The sequence below is a fragment of the Bufo gargarizans genome, chromosome 4 (genome assembly GCF_014858855.1).
Source record: "Bufo gargarizans isolate SCDJY-AF-19 chromosome 4, ASM1485885v1, whole genome shotgun sequence".
Classification (NCBI taxonomy): Eukaryota; Metazoa; Chordata; class Amphibia; order Anura; family Bufonidae; genus Bufo; species Bufo gargarizans.
In genome coordinates, this window is record NC_058083.1 from 420,959,918 (window position 1) to 420,978,277 (window position 18,360).

The window sequence follows — 18,360 nt, forward strand, 5'->3', positions numbered from 1 at the left end:
TAGCGCAATCAGGTGGCATCTTTCAGTTTTCCAAAGGAGCTCTTAAAAATGAAATGGGCAACTAAACCAGTTTTACACCCGTTTTGATAAATCTCCCCCAATGAATGTCTCATTTTGGTTCCGATTTTGTGGATCAGACTCACCATTCAAGTCTACGGGAGTGAGGGGAAATAAAGAGATTGCGATCTGTTTTTCACAGATCCTTTACTAAGCAAAAAAAAAGAGAGAGAGAAACTAGAAAACCATTGTTTTTACCAGACAAGAAAAATGGTTGTCAAACATGTAACAAAAGGACACATGTAGCTCCTTTGGAAGCAATATGGACATAATGGTCTATTGTGCCCATTCTTTGCGGGCACAGATGTGCGAATACTGTAAGGCCTTAAATGTAGTTTAAAATACTAAAGTCGGTGACCTATTGAGTGTCTGTGCCTTGTGTCTATGCTTGCAATGAAGCCTAAAGCTAGCTATAGACCTTAATTTGCTCAATAATTGTACGATCGTCCAGCAATCTTAATTCTGTAAGGGTACGGCCACACGGTCAGGCTTCCTGATGCAGTTTTGGAAGCCAAAATTAGGAGTGGAGCATAGAAAGAGATAATGTATAAAGGACAGATATGACTTCTCCTCTCTTTTTGAATTCACTCCTGGTTTTAGCGTCTATAACTGCATCAGGAAACCTATGGGGCCGTACCAGGCTCACATGTCTGTTCTTGCAGATAAGAACGATCTGACTTTTTTCTGTGAATGAGAAAATAATGTTTTACACTACTTAGGGGGAGATTTATCAAACTGGTGTAAAGTAGAACTGGCTTAGTTGCCCATAGCAACCAATCAGATTCCACCTTTCATTTCCCAAAGGAGCCGTGAAAAATGAAAGGTGGAATCTGATTGGTTGCTATGGGCAACTAAGCCAGTTCTACTGGTGCCAGTTTATATATATTTTTGGTTTCACATGAATATATTTCCTATCCTTTTCTATGTTGTGCCATCATATATTTTTTTCTGATCAGCCTCAATACTAATAACTCAAAGCATGGAATGAGTCCATATGTATTTACAAGTGTGATTTCTATTTAGGCCATATGGACTCATCTAGCCTTTACATGCAATACATACAGGGAGTGCAGAATTATTAGGCAAGTTGTATTTTTGAGGATTAATTTTATTATTGAACAACAACCATGTTCTCAATGAACCCAAAAAACTCATTAATATCAAAGCTGAATATTTTTGGAAGTAGTTTTTAGTTTGTTTTTAGTTTTAGCTATTTTAGGGGGATATCTGTGTGTGCAGGTGACTATTACTGTGCATAATTATTAGGCAACTTAACAAAAAACAAATATATACCCATTTCAATTATTTATTTTTACCAGTGAAACCAATATAACATCTCAACATTCACAAATATACATTTCTGACATTCAAAAACAAAACAAAAACAAATCAGTGACCAATATAGCCACCTTTCTTTGCAAGGACACTCAAAAGCCTGCCATCCATGGATTCTGTCAGTGTTTTGATCTGTTCACCATCAACATTGCGTGCAGCAGCAACCACAGCCTCCCAGACACTGTTCAGAGAGGTGTACTGTTTTCCCTCCTTGTAAATCTCACATTTGATGATGGACCACAGGTTCTCAATGGGGTTCAGATCAGGTGAACAAGGAGGCCATGTCATTAGATTTTCTTCTTTTATACCCCTTCTTGCCAGCCACGCTGTGGAGTACTTGGACGCGTGTGATGGAGCATTGTCCTGCATGAAAATCATCTTTTTCTTGAAGGATGCAGACTTCTTCCTGTACCACTGCTTGAAGAAGGTGTCTTCCAGAAACTGGCAGTAGGACTGGGAGTTGAGCTTGACTCCATCCTCAACGCGAAAAGGCCCCACAAGCTCATCTTTGATGATACCAGCCCAAACCAGTACTCCACCTCCACCTTGCTGGCGACTGAGTCGGACTGGAGCTCTCTGCCCTTTACCAATCCAGCCACGGGCCCATCCATCTGGCCCATCAAGACTCACTCTCATTTCATCAGTCCATAAAACCTTAGAAAAATCAGTCTTGAGATATTTCTTGGCCCAGTCTTGACGTTTCAGCTTGTGTGTCGTCTTTCAGCCTTTTTTACCTTGGCCATGTCTCTGAGTATTGCACACCTTGTGCTTTTGGGCACTCCAGTGATGTTGCAGCTCTGAAATATGGCCAAACTGGTGACAAGTGGCATCTTGGCAGCTGCACGCTTGACTTTTCTCAGTTCATGGGCAGTTATTTTGCGCCTTGGTTTTTCCACACTCTTCTTGCGACCCTGTTGACTATTTTGAATGAAACGCTTGATTGTTCGATGATCACGCTTTAGAAGCTTAGCAATTTTAAGAGTGCTGCATCCCTCTGCAAGATATCTCACTATTTTTGACTTTTCTGAGCCTGTCAAGTCCTTCTTTTGACCCATTTTGCCAAAGGAAAGGAAGTTGCCTAATAATTATGCACACCTGATATAGGGTGTTGATGTCATTAGACCACACCCCTTCTCTTTACAGAGATGCACATCACCTAATATGCTTAATTGGTAGTAGGCTTTCGAGCCTATACAGCTTGGAGTAAGACAACATGCATAAAGAGGATGATGTGGTCAAAATACTCATTTGCCTAATAATTCTGCACTCCCTGTAGTCAGGAATTCAATTGAATGAATGGAATGGAATGCTACATCTCCACTGCTGCAGGTAGGGGCATTGCAGGGCTCAAAAGATCCAGGGCCCAAGTCCCAATGGTTGTGTACCAAATTCTCATTCTAACCCTCCTCTCCAGCCCTAGTGCTATAGGTATATTTGGATGGACATTACATTTAATGCTCTCAGGCAGGAGTATACAGCACTACATACGTCTTATATCCAGTGACGTCTCCTCTGATTATACATGTTCTCTTTCCTCATGTTCTCCATTCAGCCTACCATGACAACTTCTTTCAGCCATGTTTTGTCTTTGTAGGGTTTGCCTTTGGTTACGCAATTTTCCATAATACTCCCCATTCCGGTGCTCGTACAGTATTTTCCTGCTCCTACACTAATTCTGTGCCTGCTATGCTCCCAAATGCCCCACAAATACTATACTGCAGAAATAATAGAGTAATACAGAAAGTCCCCCTATAGTAATAGTTTTTTGCAAAAGTCAGTTTTTGCAAGTCTTGAGCACTAAGTCACTAGAATTGAAAATATCACAACTAACAGAACGTGAGGTGCATCTTTTCTGGACAATCAATTCTCTGAAATCTTATGTGGAATGTAATTGCGTTCCAAGAGGATTACACGTATATAAGGACACCGCCCAGTATGAGGACAACATATAATTCGTGGAAGAATGTAACAAATTTGATTTGGAACACTCACTTATTTTACACACCTTCTATTAGAAAATAACAAGACAGAGTATGGCTGCTTTCACACGAGCGAGTTTTACACTCCGGACTCAGTGAGTATAACACAGCTCCTGTCCTGAACTTCCAGCACTGCCGGGGTCGCATAACATCATATTGATTTATGATGCTATGTAACACTTACAGTTCTGGAATGTATTGGATAACAGTGACAGCATTATTTCAGTGTTATCCAATACATTCCAGACCTCTAAGGCCCCTTTCACACGGGCGAGATTTCCACGCGTGTGCGATGAGTGAGGTGAACGCATTGCACCCGCACTGAATCCGGACATATTAATTTCTATGGGGCTGTGCACATGAGTGGTGATTTTCACGCATCACTTGTGCGTTGCGTGAAAATCTCAGCATGCTCTATATTGTGCGTTTTTCACGCAACGCAGGCCCCTTAGAAGTGAATGGGGCTGCGTGAAAATCAAAGCAAGTGCGGATGCGGTGCGATTTTCACGCACGGTTGCTAGCAGACGATCGGGATGGGGACCCGATCATTATTATTTTCCCTTATAACATGATTATAAGGGGAAAATAATAGCATTCCTAATACAGAATGCATAGTACAATAGGGCTGGAGAGGTTAAAAAAATATAAAAAATAATTTAACTCACCCTAATCCACATTTTCGAGCAGCCCGGCTTCTCTTCTGTCTTCATCTTTGCTGTGCACAGGAAAAGGACCTGTGGTGACGTCATTATGCTCATCACATGGTCCATCACATGACCCATCACCCTGGTAAAGGATCGTGTGATGGACCATGTGATGAGCGCAGTGATATCATCAAAGGTCCTATTCCTCAAAGAAGAAGACAGAAGAGTGCGCGAACAAGTGGATTAAGGTGAGTTAAATTTTTTTACATTTTTTTTTAACCCCTCCAGCCCTATTGTACTATGCATTCTGTATTCAAAATGCTATTATTTTCCCTTATAACCATGTTATAAAGGGAAATAATACAATCTACACAATCTTGAACCCAAACCTGAACTTCTGTGAAGAAATTCGGGTCTGGGTACCACAGTCAGTTTTTTATCACGACCGTACAAAACACATTGCATCCGCGCGATAAAAACTGAACAACAGAACGCAATCGCAGTCAAAACTGACTGCAATTGGGTACCTACTCGTGCGGGTTATCTGGACACGCTCGTCTGCAAGGGGCCTAAGGGTTACATAGCATCATTAATCAATATAATGCTATGCGACCCTGGCAGTTCTTGGAGTTCAGGACGGGAGCTTTCTTATACAACTCGCTCGTGTGAAAGTGGCCTATGAGCAAGTAACAAAGGAGCTGAATAAAGTGAAAACTCTGTAAAAGAGAGTGACAGAAAACAAAATGCAAGATTTTTTTAAAAAAAATAATAAAAAATTGATTCTGATCCAAGCAGAAATATAAGAACGAAAAATGGATACATTTCTGCATGATAAACAGGACTTTGATACTAATAGTGTTTTTGATTAGAATAAAAAACAATGCAAAACCCAGAGAAGGAGACAAGCATATGATTACTGGACATCTGAATCTGACTCCAGTGCTTCAGAAGATTTAAATGGACAAACAAATAGATACAATAATAATGAAGATGAAAACCCAATGCCTTTAGGAAACGTATCAGTTGGGGCGTGGGCAGCATGCAGCCCAGAAGATCCAACAGAAAAAGGAAACAAGTATCTGGAGATGATAGTCTCTCAGGATTCAGTATCAGGTCCATATATGGTAAAACTAACAGAATTTTGGATGAGGACTCTGTAACAGCACTGTTTAAAGGTTTGAACCTTGCACTGGCAGAACAATCTGACCCTGTTTTGTGCTGGGCCTAAACTTATGAAAATTGACTCTTACAGTGGTGGGTGACGTGAAGCCTGATTCTCTGCTATGACATGAAGACTGATTCTCTGCTGACATGAAGCCAGATTGTCTGTTACGGGACCTCTCTCCTCTGCCTGGGTGCTGGGCCTAAATATATGCCAATGGACTGTTGCAGTGGTGGCTGACGTGAAGCCTCATTCTCTGCTATGACATGCAGACTGATTCTCTGCTGACATGAAGCCAGATTGTCTGTTACGGGACCTCTCTCCTCTGCCTGGGTGCTGGGCCTAAATATATGCCAATGGACTGTTGCAGTGGTGGCTGACGTGAAGCCTCATTCTCTGCTATGACATGCAGACTAATTCTCTGCTGACATGAAGCCAGATCCTCTGTTACGGGACCTCTCTCCTCTGCCTGGGTGCTGGGCCTAAATTTATGAAAATGGACTCTTACAGTGGTGGGTGACGTGAAGCCTCATTCTCTGCTATGACATGCAGACTAATTCTCTGCTGACATGACGCCAGATTGTCTGTTACGGGACCTCTCTCCTCTGCCTGGGTGCTGGGCCTAAATATATGCCAATGGACTGTTGCAGTGGTGGCTGACGTGAAGCCTCATTCTCTGCTATGACATGCAGACTAATTCTCTGCTGACATGAAGCCAGATTCTCTGTTACGGGACCTCTCTCCTCTGCCTGGGTGCTGGGCCTAAACTTATGAGAATGGACTCTTACAGTGGTGGGTGACGTGAAGCCTGATTCTCTGCTATGACATGAAGACTGATTCTCTGCTGACATGAAGCCAGATTGTCTGTTACGGGACCTCTCTCCTCTGCCTGGGTGCTGGGCCTAAATATATGCCAATGGACTGTTGCAGTGGTGGCTGACGTGAAGCCTCATTCTCTGCTATGACATGCAGACTAATTCTCTGCTGACATGAAGCCAGATTGTCTGTTACGGGACCTCTCTCCTCTGCCTGGGTGCTGGGCCTAAACTTATGAAAATGGACTCTTACAGTGGTGGGTGACGTGAAGCCTGATTCTCTGCTATGACATGAAGACTGATTCTCTGCTGACATGAAGCCAGATTGTCTGTTACGGGACCTCTCTCCTCTGCCTGGGTGCTGGGCCTAAATATATGCCAATGGACTGTTGCAGTGGTGGCTGACGTGAAGCCTCATTCTCTGCTATGACATGCAGACTGATTCTCTGCTGACATGAAGCCAGATTGTCTGTTACGGGACCTCTCTCCTCTGCCTGGGTGCTGGGCCTAAATATATGCCAATGGACTGTTGCAGTGGTGGCTGAGGTGAAGCCTCATTCTCTGCTATGACATGCAGACTAATTCTCTGCTGACATGAAGCCAGATCCTCTGTTACTGGACCTCTCTCCTCTGCCTGGGTGCTGGGCCTAAATTTATGAAAATGGACTCTTACAGTGGTGGGTGACGTGAAGCCTCATTCTCTGCTATGACATGCAGACTAATTCTCTGCTGACATGAAGCCAGATTGTCTGTTACGGGACCTCTCTCCTCTGCCTAGGTGCTGGGCCTAAATATATGCCAATGGACTGTTGCAGTGGTGGCTGACGTGAAGCCTCATTCTCTGCTATGACATGCAGACTAATTCTCTGCTGACATGAAGCCAGATTCTCTGTTACGGGACCTCTCTCCTCTGCCTGGGTTCCGGGGCCTAAATATCTGAGAATGGACTGTTCCAGTGGTGGGTGACGGGAAGCCAGATTCTCTGCTATGGGACCTCTCTCCAATTGATTTTGGTTAATTTTTATTTGTTTAATTTTTATTTTAATTCATTTCCCTATCGACATTTGTTTGCAGGGGATTTACCTACATGTTGCTGCCTTTTGCAGCCCTCTAGCCCTTTCCTGGGCTGTTTTACAGCCTTTTTAGTGCCGAAAAGTTCGGGTCCCCATTGACTTCAATGGGGTTCGGGTTCGGGACGAAGTTCGGATCGGGTTCGGATCCCGAACCCGAACATTTTCGGGAAGTTCGGCCGAACTTCTCGAACCCGAACATCCAGGTGTTCGCTCAACTCTACCCCTGAGCATAGGGTACCTCAAAATTGTGTCTTTGGGGTTTCATAAGCTGTAAGCCATAATCATCCAGATTATAACAAATAATTTTTCGGGTTTCACCTGTATGTTCACTTTTTAAGGACATGAAGTGATGTCAGAGTAAGGTGTGTATAATTAAGACAAACCCAGCTTCATGTGTGGAGGCCTGTGAAGGCACAGTCAGTGCGAAACGGCTGTTGCCTCTGTTTGGCATCATGCACTTTCAAGCCTATGTATTTTATGAATTTATGAATAAAGAAAGGTTTTTATGGTGAGTGCCACATTGTTTCATTCTTTTGAAGATTAGAATGTGAAGTATTTGATGCAGAGCACCACTTATCCATTGCTTGCCGTCCCTGGACAAGTTTCAGAGAGTTTGATGGTATTGCAGTGATTGGAGCAGAAGAAGGTAGTGCCGACTTGTTTATTGAAGTTTCCAAATGTCTCACCAATAGTAATAATTCTATCCCCTAGTGCCTTCATTTGTAATAGTGCCCCCTGCAGTGGCCCCAATTATAATGCTCTCTGAGAGTGCCTCTGTTAGCAGTAGCGCTCTCAATATTATGTTCAATAGTAATAATGTCATCCACAGTATGCTCAGTATTAATAATGCCCTCATAGTGATCCCAGAAGTAATAAAGCCCCCCTATATGGCCTCCTATAGAGCCCCCAGTAGTAATAAATCCCCCTATAAAACACCATAGTAGTAATAAAGACCCTGTATAGTGCCCCATGTAGAAAAAAGATCCCTCTATAATGACCACACTAGTAATAAGGCCCCTTATAGTGCCCCCAGTAGTTGTAAAGCCCCTATAGTACCTCTAGAAAGTATAATGCCCCTCGTAGTCCCTCCAGTAGTTATAATGCCCCCTAGTGTCCCCAATAGTTATAATACCTCCTTTAGTGGCCCTAGTAATTATGACAATGCCCTATAGGGCCCCATTAGTATGTTCCCCCATACTGGCAAAGTAGAAAAAACTCGAAATACTCCCCTGATTCCTGCTCCATGCTGATGCCTGCAATGCAGGCCACAAGCCTATTCCAGCCTATAGGTCTGAGTTGGCTGCACCCCAGCACAGGCAATCGTGATGACGTTATCACTTTGTGATTGCCTGTGCCATTCTACTGCTAATAGGTGTTGGCCCTGGTGGCATACGAGTGAATGGTCTGGACAGGACCCATTGGCTCTCGTGCCCTGTTGGCTTATTCACTATTCTGAGATGACAACACAGTTGTGATTGCTTTGGCCACTATATTCAGGGCCCTGGGCAAAACATCCTGGAGCCAAGCCCTGGATGTTTTGGCACAGCAATTCCCCTGGCAGCAGGAAATATGTATAGCCACACATCCTTGCCCCTGGCAATAATAGCTGTTCACTGGTCAGTTGGACCATCATAGTAACTAGTGTTGAGCGAATGGAAGCATCCGAAGTGGAATTCAATCCAAAGTTTAGGAAAAATTTGTTTCGCAACGAATACAAGTTTCCTCATGCTTCATAGTAACAAATAGTTTTTTTCCCTAAAATGGTCGCTACACATGTTACAAAGTTAGAAGCCCGGGAATGCGAAATCACCCATAATGCAGTGCAGACAGCAAATCATCAGCTAGCCAGACCCTATGATGTTACAGCCCTTTAAAAGCCTCATTCCGCACAGTCTAAGCCATTTCACTGTGAGCTGAGCATAGGGAGAGATGTTACAAGCACTAGGGACAGCTTTTAATTGTGGAATATTGGATAGGGAGTGTGTAGGGACAGTGTAGGGAGATTGTAAGGAGTGTTTTTACACACTGTAGGGAGAGCATAGGGTGAGTATAGGGAGACTGCAGGGACAGTGCAAGGACTGTAATCTGAAACTGAAGGGATCTATAGGAGACAGTGCAGTTTGAATCAATCGCTGTATAGGGCACAGAGCTATCAAATTAAACTCTACTGTCCACTTTGTTTAATACATAAGGTATTCTATTAGGCCTTGATTTTCAAACTGAGCTGAATAGGCTGTCTAGTTGTATTTTAACAGTATTTTTAGGGACTGTTTGGTTCTGTCCCTTTAATTCAGTTCCCTTTCATTATTACCATTCTGTGTAATGATGTGTCTTCTAATGTAGTACCCATCCCCCATTGTGCTGATAAGACCACATTCCTGAGTGATCTCAGAGACATGCGTGCTGCTCACTGGAGGAGGGGCTAAAAGGTTAAAGGTTTAGACTCTGACACACATACATTCAGGGGACTCCACCTAGAACTTCATCCTGGATAAAATGTAAGTATCGATTGCCCTATATTTTGTATACCCTGGGGTGTGAGTTATGTGTTATAGCGTGGTAGACAGCCATGTGTTAGAGCATGAACAACAGAGTCTCAACTCATATTTAAGCTAGTGATGTATTTACTTTTTATTATTGAGTATGTGATTTGTCTGTGTTCGCTTATATTTAATCACACTCAGTAAATATATTTATTCACTTAGCTTATTCATTCTCAAATCTTTTAAATTCACATTTTAAAACACTAGGTCTACTACTATTGAGGTGTCCACCTGGTTTAATACATAAGCAAATCTATTAGGCCTTGATTCTCAAATTGGGGTGAATAAGCTGTCTTCTAATGCTAGTGGGGTGTCCACATTGACATTGAATAACATATTTTACATATACAGTTAGTGTAACAGTATGTCCAACAGTTGCCAGGGCCCTCCAAAGGAAAAGTCAGTTGCTGCAGCCAGCAGAAGTAGCAGCAGAAGAAGGGGGGTAGTGGTAGCAGCAGCCGCAACAGACCGGAACTGCCAGCCATCCAGCGGTCGTATTTTGACAACCAATCTTGCTATCCTGGAATGGTTGACTTGGTCTTCAACATCATCTTAACTGACTTCAGACACCCACAGCCAGGTTGGTATAGCCCAGGAACAAGGTCTGTGCACTCACCTGTTCTGAACCTGCCTCTTTCCTTTGCTGCTCTTTCTGCTAGGCAAGTAATGTATGCTGCCGGCTCTGCTCCGCTTTTCAGTTAGGAAGATATTATTGAAGACAGTCAGCAGCAAGTAATGGATGATGATGTAGCCGATCACACGTGGGAGCCAGATGAAGAGGGGGCTTTATCATCATCTTCATCAGGGGTGAGGGTGGCAGCTTGCCCATGAGACAGAGGCAGGATGGCTGCGTGCGGCTGAGCGAGACAAGCGAGGCCATAATCAGCAGGGTGGCAGCAGTGTGTCTGGGGCAGACCGTCTGCTACTCATGAGCCTACCTGTCCGGAAACAACTACCAGTGCACAGTTTCATAGAGGCAGTGGCACTCGTCACAGGGGTAAAATGCCATACTCGCCAGTGTGGGAATTTTTGAGTCGCTTGAGGCTGCCACTGTGGTCGTATGTAGGATGTGTGGGCAGAAGATGAAGCGCGGCCAGGGTGCCAATGTTCGCACAGTGGTCCTGCATCTACACATGAAGCATCACCATAAAGTGGCCTGGGAAAACCATGGAGCTAATGTAGTGGTATAGCCTGACACATCTCCCAGCACCCCTTCTACAGCAGTCAATGCTCCCCCACCTCACTCATCTAACGACGCAGAAGCTGAATGTGTTCCTGGCCAAACTGCTGGTACTACAGCATGTGGTGGACACTGCACATTTCAGAAAACTGATGGCTTGTGCCAAGCCACGGTGGAGAGTCCCAAGCCATCACTACTCCTCTAAAAAAGCTGTACCAGCCCTGAATACGTACGTACAGCAGAAGGTGGGCCAGTCCTTGAGCCTGTCGGTGTCTAGTACAGATCATGGCAGTGCCGACGTGTGAAGCTGTAACTATGGTCAAGGACGCTATATGTCCTTTACAGCCCACTGGGTAAATGTGGTTCCTGCCCAGACACACCTGCAACTTGCCAGGTGATGGTAATGCTGCCTCTGCGTTATCATACTATGATTCTGGCGCCAATGTCCTCCTCATCCTCCATCTTGTCCTCAGCCTCCACTGTAGACACAGTTCTGAGTGGTGCTTCAGCATACCACCTATGCAGAGCACATTGTCACGCTGTTCTGCACCTGGCCAGCCTGGGCAAACGGAGTCACACCAGGGAGGAACCGCCCTTCATCAATAAATCAAATCCTGGTCAACTGAAGATCAGAACCATGGTACCTGCTTCCTGAAGTCTTCCACCCAACTGCAAGACGTCTTGAAAATAGCCAGGAAACTGTGCATGCACTTCAGCCACTCTTACTGTGCAAAACATGCCATCCTTGAGCTTCAAAGGCAGGATGGTTGTCCTCAACATCTCCTCATATGTGATGTTTCCACATGTTGGAACACCACCCTCCACATGTTGGACCATATATATGAGCAGAGGCAGGCCATGAGTGATTTCTTGATGATGCAGGTGTAACTTCGACGTTAGCCAGTGGCAGCTCATGCGTGACACCTGCCGTTTGCTCAGGCCCTTTGAGGAGACCACTTTATTTGTCAGTCACAAGGACTACGTGATGAATATTGTCATTCCACTCCTTCATGTCCTGGGGCAGATGCTGATAAATCTGGCTTGCCAGGGGACAGGTGACGTGGTGTCTACATATTACGGCCACCTGAGCCTTGTGGTGGATGAACTGGAGGACGAGGAGGATGAGGTGCTGAGTTTCTTGTGTAGTGACAGTTGCATTATCACTATTCAGCAGAGGGATAACTTCTGGCTCTCCTCGATGTTAGACCCTCGCTACCGGGCCAAAATGGGGGCCTTTGCTAAACGACTATCGAGACATCTTATGTAGTAAGTTGGTTGCTGCCTATGTGCACCAGCGCTCGTCCTCAAGAAGGTCTTACTGGGGGGACCATCTGAGCTCACGCTCCGCTGCCATGACTGCTGGAGGAGGGGTAAGAGTGGGGTGCAGGAGCAGCACCAGCTCCATCAGCAGCAACTTTAGTCTCGAGTCTCTGATGAGCAAGTTTCTTCACCCACCTCCTGAAGAAACCAGCCAGCAGCAGGACATGGAGCAGAACCTAAACCAGAAGGTGGTAGCATACTTGGAGTGAACCCTGTCACCCCAGATCCGAAATGCCCTGGAGTACTACCTGCAGCCAAACTTGAATTGTGTCCACGGCCAAGTTTGCTATGGACAAGCTTTCCTGCCCGGCCAATAGTGTGGCATTAGAGTGGGTGTTTAGTGCGACGGGGGCATAGTTACCCCTTTCCAAAGATGAATCAGCTGTGTATTAGCCAGGATTTCCACACACTGGTGCCTGATGCATCATAAAAAATCATTCAAATTACAATTTTTGAAAACTTCACTCATCTCTAATAGTAACCTGTTTTAATAATTTGCTATTATTAGTATTATAGTGTCTAAATATATCAAACATCTTTCGCTCATGCCACCTTCCAGTCAATCCACAAATAGTGACTTGGTGATCTTGGTTATCTTCCTTTCTTTATCTATTTAACATGAGCAAGACAGAATTTGTCATTTTTATTCTATCACAATCAGTCTTTCCACCTAAAATGCAACCCTCTTAAAGGGGTTGTCCAGGTTCAGAGCTGAACCTGGACATCCCTCCATTTTCACCCCGGCAGCCCCCCTGACATGAGCATCGGAGCAGTTCATGCTCCGATGCTCTCCTTTGCCCTGCGCTAAATCGCGCAGGGCAAAGGCATTTTTCAGAGTTCCGGTGACATACCGGGCTCTCTATGGGGCTGACAGGCAGCCCGGTGACGTCACCGGCACTGATGGGCGGGATTTGGCTCTGCCCTAGCCAGTAAAACGGCTAGGGCAGAGCTAAAGCCCGCCCCTCAGAGCCGGTGACGTCACCGAACACACTGCTGGGCGGAAGTTACCGCCCGGCAGTGTGTTATTGTAAACACAAGAGCCTGTGCCCTGCGCGATCTAGCACAGGGCACGGGAGCGCATCGGAGCATGAGATGCTCCGATGCCAGGCTCAGGAGGGCTGCCGGGGTGAAAATAAGGGTATGTCCGGGTTCAGCTCTGAACCCGGACAACCCCTTTAAATGTTATCTTCAAGTTGGCTGATTAGGGGGCAACAATTGACTCAGCCATGTCATACATAAATCTTGGACCTTGGGCAGCATGGGGTTCTAGGTTCAAGTCTGACCAAGGATAACATCTGCATGGAGTTTGTATGTTCTCCCTGTGTTTGTGTGGGTTTCCTCTGAGCACTTTGATTTCCTCCCACTCTCCAAAGACTGATAGGGAACTTAGATTATGGGGACAGTGAGTGATTATAATGTCTATAAAGTTCTGTGGAATATGGTGGTGCTGTGTAAGGGTACTTTCACACTAGCGGCAGGGCGGATAAGACAGGTTCACCCTGTCGGATCCGTCCTGCCACTATTTCGCCGTGCCGCCGGACCGCCGCTCTGTCCCCATTGACTATAGTGAGGACGGGGCGGAGCTCCGGTGTGTCATGGCAGTTCGCGGTGAGAGGCCGCCGGACTAAAAAGTCAGACATGCAGTACTTTTAGTCCGGCGGCCTTTTGCCATGCATTGACGTAGCTCCACTCCTGTCCCCATTATAGTCAATGAGGGCAGAGCGGCGGTCCGGCGGCACACGAAATAGCGGCAGGACGGATCCAACAGGGTGAACAGCCTGTCAGATCCGTTCTGCCGCTAGTGTGAAAATATCCTAAGTAAATAATAGCAAAAAATAAAAATCTTCTTAAATATTCCAAACAAAACTGTATAATACCTTACATTTTATCACTTTCTTCTCTGTTCACATTAGCATTACTGACCCATAACAGATTTGATGGCCTCATTTTCAGATCCCAACAAATCCTTGTGGTTCCTGTTGACTTAAACTGCATCTTGTGGGCTTTTGTTGGGTTTCCCTCTTTTTACACAGCAAAACTGAGGTATTTCAGAAAGTAATGGAAAAGCATAGGAACTCTGTTGCGAACAAAGCCTTTGACTGCACACTAAAGTTGAGGCGGCTGCATGTAACACAACTCTGCCCACCCAAGCTGGCCAATGGCCATATGATTTTGAAGGTAAGTTTGGTCTATTAACTTTAAAATTGACTGCAATGGGTGGGCAGGTTTTCAGCCACTGCTATATTTGAACATACTCTCACTCTTGCTTTGTCTGATAATTAAATAATAGGGCAGATTTACTAATCCTTTCTGAAATGTAGATTGCTTTTCCTATACACTAATTGAATACATTAGTGGATAGGAAATTCAGTATATTCCAATACAGTGCTGCCACCTGAAGGCCAACATTGGAATATACCTATGATAGGCCTGGTAGCCTCATACAGGCAATGGCCTATCACTACGGTTCAGTGAAGCACGCTTCAGATCATAGATCTGAAGTTGCTTTGGTCAAAACTTAATTTAAATCCTATAAGGAGACCCGTTTCTGTACAGCATTCAAATGTATAGGCTGCGCGGAGGTGAAATTCATTAAGAACTTCGGCATTTGATTGTACAACTTGAAAACCATTTTAAAACTGCAATCCGAAGTCAGCTTTGGTACCAAGGTACCAGTCGGTATCAAAGCCAACTTCAGATTGCTTTTTTTTAATGGTTTTCAAGTTGTACAATCAAAGTCCGAAGTTCTTCACCGAAACTTGCTTCGCTCAACCCTACCTATCACCACCAAGGAACAGCTTCCCCGATCTCTATCCAAAGACGTGCCTAAATTTATTATAGTGACTCAGGTTGGTTGATGCTTTTTGTCCAACTTTTAACCACTTATTGGTTGGCTTCGTTTGCAAAAAAAATTAAATTCTGGTGCAAAAGGGTGCATCGTAAGCCTTGCATGGCCTTGCATAATATGCCACACCCCTTTCTCACTAAGAAATAACCCGAGAGGGCCCTACATAATGGATTATTCTTATTATGCTTGCTTTTTTTATGAACATGTCTAAAATGAGATGCCCTGAATTTTGGTGCAAATTACATCAGAATTCAAGTGCAGCAAGATAAGTAAATGTGGGCCAATAAGTTAAATGACACTCATCACAATTGAGCTGAAAGCGACATATTAAAAATGATCGTGTCTGCTTTAATGGGTAATGTACTTTTTATATTACTGAATTAACACTTCAATACTGGAAACATACAAGAAACATAATTCTCACCGCAAAACAGTCATCATCAAACTCCACTCTTAACAGTATTGTACCTTTATGGGTCCTTTTCTTTCTAAATATTGTATCATGTAAGACATTTGGGCTGCCATTTCTCTTGTGATTTTTACAACTGTATTTGTCTCACCCTCCCATGTCTCCACTTCTTCAGCCAGAAGACATTTAGCAAATCTATGAGAATGTCTGCATACATTTCGTACATCTTCATGTGATGTGCATTTTGCCTGGAAGTATGCAAAAATAACTTGTTAAAATATAGCATTTTTTTAATGAAAATGATTATACACTAATATGATGATTACGTCAAATTGAAAATACAGAGAATCTGTCACCATGATAATGCAGTGCAATCTGTAATAGAGCAGGAGGAGCTGAGCAGCTTAATATATAGTTTTGTGGGAGAATATTCACTATAACATGTCATTTATTAATTTATGTTAATCACTAGGAGCCCGGTAAGTGGTCCTACACAATGACTGACACCTGTCTCTGTATGAACACTCATACTAAGTAAGGCTGTCACTGAGCAGGACCACCTACATGCTCCTGAATCCAGAACAAGTAGGGATTTAAATGAATAAATTGCATTTTATATTAAATATTCTCCCACCAAACTATATATCAATCTGCTCAGCTCCATCTGCTCTAGTACATGCCTTCTGCAGATTTCATGGTGACAGGTTCCCTTTAAAAATACATAATGGCTTTTGGCATAAGATGCTTAACAGACTAATCTATCGGGTTACCAATGGTTTTATGTTCTTATTCTATGATAAAAAAAAGGACCGAAAGGCTTCTAAGCATCAAAAAATCTAACACATTGTTACTAACTACAAATATAGCAGTACTGAATTTGTAATTGAACTTACTGAATTATGCTCTGTTAAAATGTATGGATTTATAGAGCCAAGCCATTGATGTATTACAGCACATTAAGCACAATATATTATCATCAGCTCTACTACTCTACCATCTCTATATAATAGAATACAGGTGACTTAAAAGAATAAGCGTCTGTAAGTATTTGAATAAAGAGGTCTGCGTGTAATTCCCAAATACAGTATTTTACAAGCAGAAGTCTATATCATATAGTACCGTAAGAGCTTATGTAAAAATAGACATCATGAAAAAAAAACTTTGGTTGGACAGATGCCCAGTTGTGCAGCTCCCACTGATCTTCTCCACCTACCATAAAGTGAGAGATATCAAACTTTTAATAGCAAGGTTAAAAGCCCACCTACCTTTGCATGTTCTACAACAACTGTGGTACTGTGGGGGATGTCCCTGGATGCAGCTGCTGGCTTTTTGTAGTCCATCTTTAATATATTCATACCTTGCTGTGATATCAGAGTATTATGTTCCTTTCTCGGTCTAATTTGCTCTTGTGTTTCACTATGTCTACTCTCCTCTAATCTATTGGATGAAATTGGATGAAATTGCTTATTCTGAGTTTCGGGTTTGGGATTCTCTTTGTCCATTGTCTTCTGCATTCTTTTATTCAGGGTAACCTTCTGTTTGCTAAAAGTGTCTTTCTGTGGGCTAGTGGGTGTCATATATGCTTTGGCAGTAGTAGATCCTTGTTTTGTTATTTCTGTCTGTCCTTCTTTGTGATCAATTTGTATTTTAACATTTGCTGATTCTCGTGGATAATTTATTTGAGGCTCACATATAGAAATGTTTGGTTCTTTTTTGGGACTTTGTACGAGATTTTGTATATCTATCTGATCTTCAGGACTTGGTCCAGTTGCTGTAAACTGATCTCTAGATTTGTGATTGCTAATTTTCTTCTGTACTTGACTGTATAATGTGTTTATTTTCTTTGTCTTTTGGTTTGTTCCTTCATTCTGTACCATTCTACTATCTCTGTTTATTTGCTGCTCCTTTATGTCTTCACTGGATATTCCTTGTATATTTTCTGTAATTTTGTCCTCAATCATAAATTCTTGTGTTGCTTTCTGAATTGCTGTAAGTACTTTATGTGTGTTATGTAGCATTGTTTCCTGACGACTGACTCTCTTCTTCACAACTGTAATTAGTTCATGAGTTTCCTGATTGGTTGCTTCCTTTCCAGCTCTGATCATGATTGCATCTAATGTTGGTGATTCCTGATTGGCCAAACATTTTTGTACTTCACTGTCAACATGAAGATTTTGATTGGTTAAATCTTCTCCAATTTTCTTTTTTATACTAACCTCAAGAGGAGAGTCATCTGATTCTGTACTCATTGTCTTCTCCAATGTCACACCAAGAGTCTTAACATTTTTTTCAGTAAAGTTTTTATGTTTATCATAAGTTGCTTTTCCTCGCTTTGAACGGATCATCTTTATTGATCTTCTCACAGTGGACTTTTGTCTATTACTTAATTTCTTCTGTTGTGTTCTATTGACTGCACTTTGTTCATTGCTGATTATACCACTTTCTGAGCTAAATTTGTCACCAACATTGATTTCACTTTGTTCATCACCGCAAGCTGAAATTTCTTTGTTAACAACCACACTGCTATCTCCATTATTTGTATCTTGATCTCTGGCGGTGGTCTCTTGCTCATACTCTGTGGCTTCACTTAGTCCTATCACATTAATATTCATTGATTGGATTGACTCACTTGAAATGTCACACTCAAGGAGAGAGGGATCTGTCATGGTGGTCTCTGTTCTTTCCTTAGATCTTAGGCACTGTGTGATAAACTCTATGTCAGACACATCTAACTCTGTATCAGAGCATATATGTGAAATGAATTTGTCAGCTTCAGCTGACCATTTGAATAACATGGCTTCAAGCAATAAAAGGTCCCACTCATGTTGAGTGTCCATAAGTGGTCTTGCTGCAATATCATTAGTAACAGAATATAGATGATCTACTAAAAGTAGTAATTCTTCTTTGTTTTTGACACAAGGGGAGCTTTTAAGCGTCTCTTTCACCAAAGTGACTTTGTCAACCAACAATTTAGCATTGGTTTCAAACGTTCTCA

The 18,360-nt window shown here is 43.1% G+C and overlaps 1 protein-coding gene across 1 annotated transcript in view; it reads right to left on the reverse strand.

Annotated features, from left to right (window-relative positions):
* The window catches only part of LOC122936316, a 41,675-nt gene extending 23,840 nt beyond the window's left edge, over positions 1-17,835 (reverse strand). Inside the window, exons 1-2 of the mRNA XM_044292469.1 lie at positions 16,631-17,835; positions 15,425-15,613 (exon numbers count right to left, since the gene is read on the reverse strand). Coding sequence (XP_044148404.1) covers positions 15,425-15,613; positions 16,631-17,710 — 1,269 coding nt within the window. The 5' untranslated portion in view covers positions 17,711-17,835. The remainder of the gene's footprint in view (positions 1-15,424; positions 15,614-16,630) is intronic.
* Between the last annotated feature and the right edge of the window lie 525 nt (positions 17,836-18,360).